Genomic DNA, 2,500 nt, shown 5'->3' with positions numbered 1-2,500 from the left:
CACCAGCAGACAGTGCCACGCAATTAGAGGTCACTTAACAACGATTCCTCCCTTATCTCGCCCATACTGATAAGAGGAGCTTCATCCGATGAGTGGATGGTATGGCGAAAGATCATCACATATTTTTGGATACAAGGATGACATTCTATATTTGTAGGTAGGTAGGTAGGTAGGTAGATAGATAGATAGATAGGTAGGTAGGTAGATAGATAGATAGGTAGGTAGATAGATAGATAGATAGATAGGTAGGTAGGTAGGTAGGTAGGCGGGCAGGCAGGAGGTAGGTAGGTAGGTAGATAGACAGGCAGGCAGGCAGGCAGGAGGTAGGTAGATAGATAAAGATAGATAGATAGATAGATAGATATAAACACTTCTACACATACATTTTATAATATATAGTTTACACACACACACACACACACAATTCCCCTTCCTCTCTCAAAATATCCCCCTTCATCAGTCCTTCCTTCCCCATTCTCTTTATTTTCTTTAATTCTCTCTCTCTCTCTTTTCCTTTCCTACTCCCTCCTCCATTGTATTTTTCCTCCTTCCTCCACGACACCCCCCCCCTCTCTCTCTTAAAATATCCCTTCCATTAATCCTTCATTCCTCATCCTCAATTATTTCAATCCCTCCCTTCCACCCTCCCTCTCTCTCTCCCTCCCTGTTTCCCTTTCCTCCTCCCTCCCTCATTTTATTTTCCTTCCTTCCTCCATATCCTCTCTCTCTCTCTCAAAATATCCCTTCCATCAGTCCTTCATTCCCCATCCTCTCTATTCTCTCTCTCTCTCTCTCTCTCTCTCTCTCTCTCACCTGTAGTCAGCCGTATCGTCAAGCACCTCCTCGCCGTGCTGGAATATCTCAGCGTAACACAAGATCATCAGTTCCCCCAGTCTGTTTGCACTGTGACCTCGACTGACCTCCTCATTTCCGCCTACCAACACGCGGGCTAGGACACGGCTCAGCGAATCAACCGGAACTGGACACCTGTAGGGAGAGAAGGTTAATTAGCAGGCAGGTAATTCGTTCCAGGTCTAAACCTTCCCCTAGAAAACACCCCACACTGTTCATCACCAAGATCCCTACGTGCAGTGTAAAAGAAAAAAAGGGATTTATTTGTTCCTCGTGGACCTATTCGCGCCATGAACCTGAATTTCCCGCTACTTACCCACCCAACCCACCCACTTCCCAATCCCACCCCACCCCACCCCACCAATCTGTTCACCCCCCCTTCCCGTCGTAGCTAAAATAATAATAATAATAATAATAATAATAAGCCTGTAGACGTTTTTAAAAAGTCTACGGTAATTGCCTGCCATATATGGAAGTTTAAAAAAATCTACGGTAATTGCCAGCCATGTTTCAACCACGCTGATTTAACTTTTTTTAAATTCAATTCACTTAAGCAGGTGTACATATTTAGTTCATCATAAAAAAGAGGGAGGGGAAGGCCAAGGATGAGATGGAGGGATGGAGTGGAAAGGTATATGAGAGAGGGGGCTGTGAGCTGGGAGCAGGGCAGTGAAATGGCGGAGGACAGGGCGACATGGAGGCGATTTGTTTGTGGCCACCCCTTACGGGATTAAGGCGTCTGGCAATAGATAGATGGATAAAAATATACATCTGTTACAATTATTTAGTTTTATATGTATCCCTATCCATTCTCCCTCCCTCCCTCTCTCTCTCTCTCTCTCTCTCGATTACCTTCCCCGGCCGTCAGGTGTCAGACTGGACAGGTAAACTCCCCTTTTTCTTCTCCCCCTCTCTCTTCCCTCCCTCCCCTCCTCTCCGTTCTCTCTTCCCTCCCCTCCATCCTCCCTCCCTTCCTCTCCTGTTTTCCTTCCCCCACCTCCCTCCTTCCCCCCTCTCTCTCTTCCTCTTTCCTCCCTCCTCACCCTATCTATTTTTCTTCTCTCTCTCTCTTCCCTCCCACCATCCTCCCTCCCTCCCTCTCCTGTTTTCCCTCCCCCACCTCCCTCCCCCCCTTTCCTCCTTCCTCACCCTATCTATTTTTCTTTTCTCTCTCTCTCTCTCTCTCTCTCTCTCTCTCATGACCTCGCTCCATCCCTAACCTGACCCGACCTAGTTCCGCGTTGTTTAAAGGGGAACCACAACAACAGCTCCTGATGCACCACACCACCACACCACACCACATAATACCACACCACACCACACTACACAACCGTACACCACCGCACCACACCACGCCATAAACCTCACTACATCACACCTCACCACACCACACCACACACATCACACCTCACCACACCACATCACACACCACACTACCGTACACCACCGCACCACACCACGCCATAAACCTCACTACATCACACCTCACCACACCACACCACACACATCACACCTCACCACACCACATCACACACCACACTACACCACACCATAACAGAGAACACCACCCACACACCATCCTATACCATACCACATGAAATTGCATCACATTATATTACACCACACCACACCTCAAATGATGGTGACG

General features: G+C 47.8%; 2 protein-coding genes across 2 annotated transcripts in view; one reads left to right on the top strand and one right to left on the bottom strand.

Moving 5' to 3' along the window:
- Positions 1-2,500, top strand: part of LOC145418420 (uncharacterized) — a 367,504-nt gene that overhangs the window by 273,663 nt on the left and 91,341 nt on the right. The window lies entirely within an intron of this gene.
- LOC145418419 (uncharacterized) overlaps positions 1-2,500 on the bottom strand; it is a 102,891-nt gene that overhangs the window by 91,675 nt on the left and 8,716 nt on the right. The window contains exon 6 of the mRNA XM_080286829.1: positions 814-987. Coding sequence (XP_080142955.1) covers positions 814-987 — 174 coding nt within the window. The remainder of the gene's footprint in view (positions 1-813; positions 988-2,500) is intronic.

The sequence above is a fragment of the Coenobita brevimanus genome, chromosome 114 (assembly GCF_032717465.1).
Source record: "Coenobita brevimanus isolate Jiangsu-jjx chromosome 114, ASM3271746v2, whole genome shotgun sequence".
In the NCBI taxonomy this organism is placed as follows: Eukaryota; Metazoa; Arthropoda; class Malacostraca; order Decapoda; family Coenobitidae; genus Coenobita; species Coenobita brevimanus.
The sequence above is the reverse complement of the archived record's forward strand: the minus strand, read 5'-3'. Positions and strand labels throughout refer to the sequence as shown.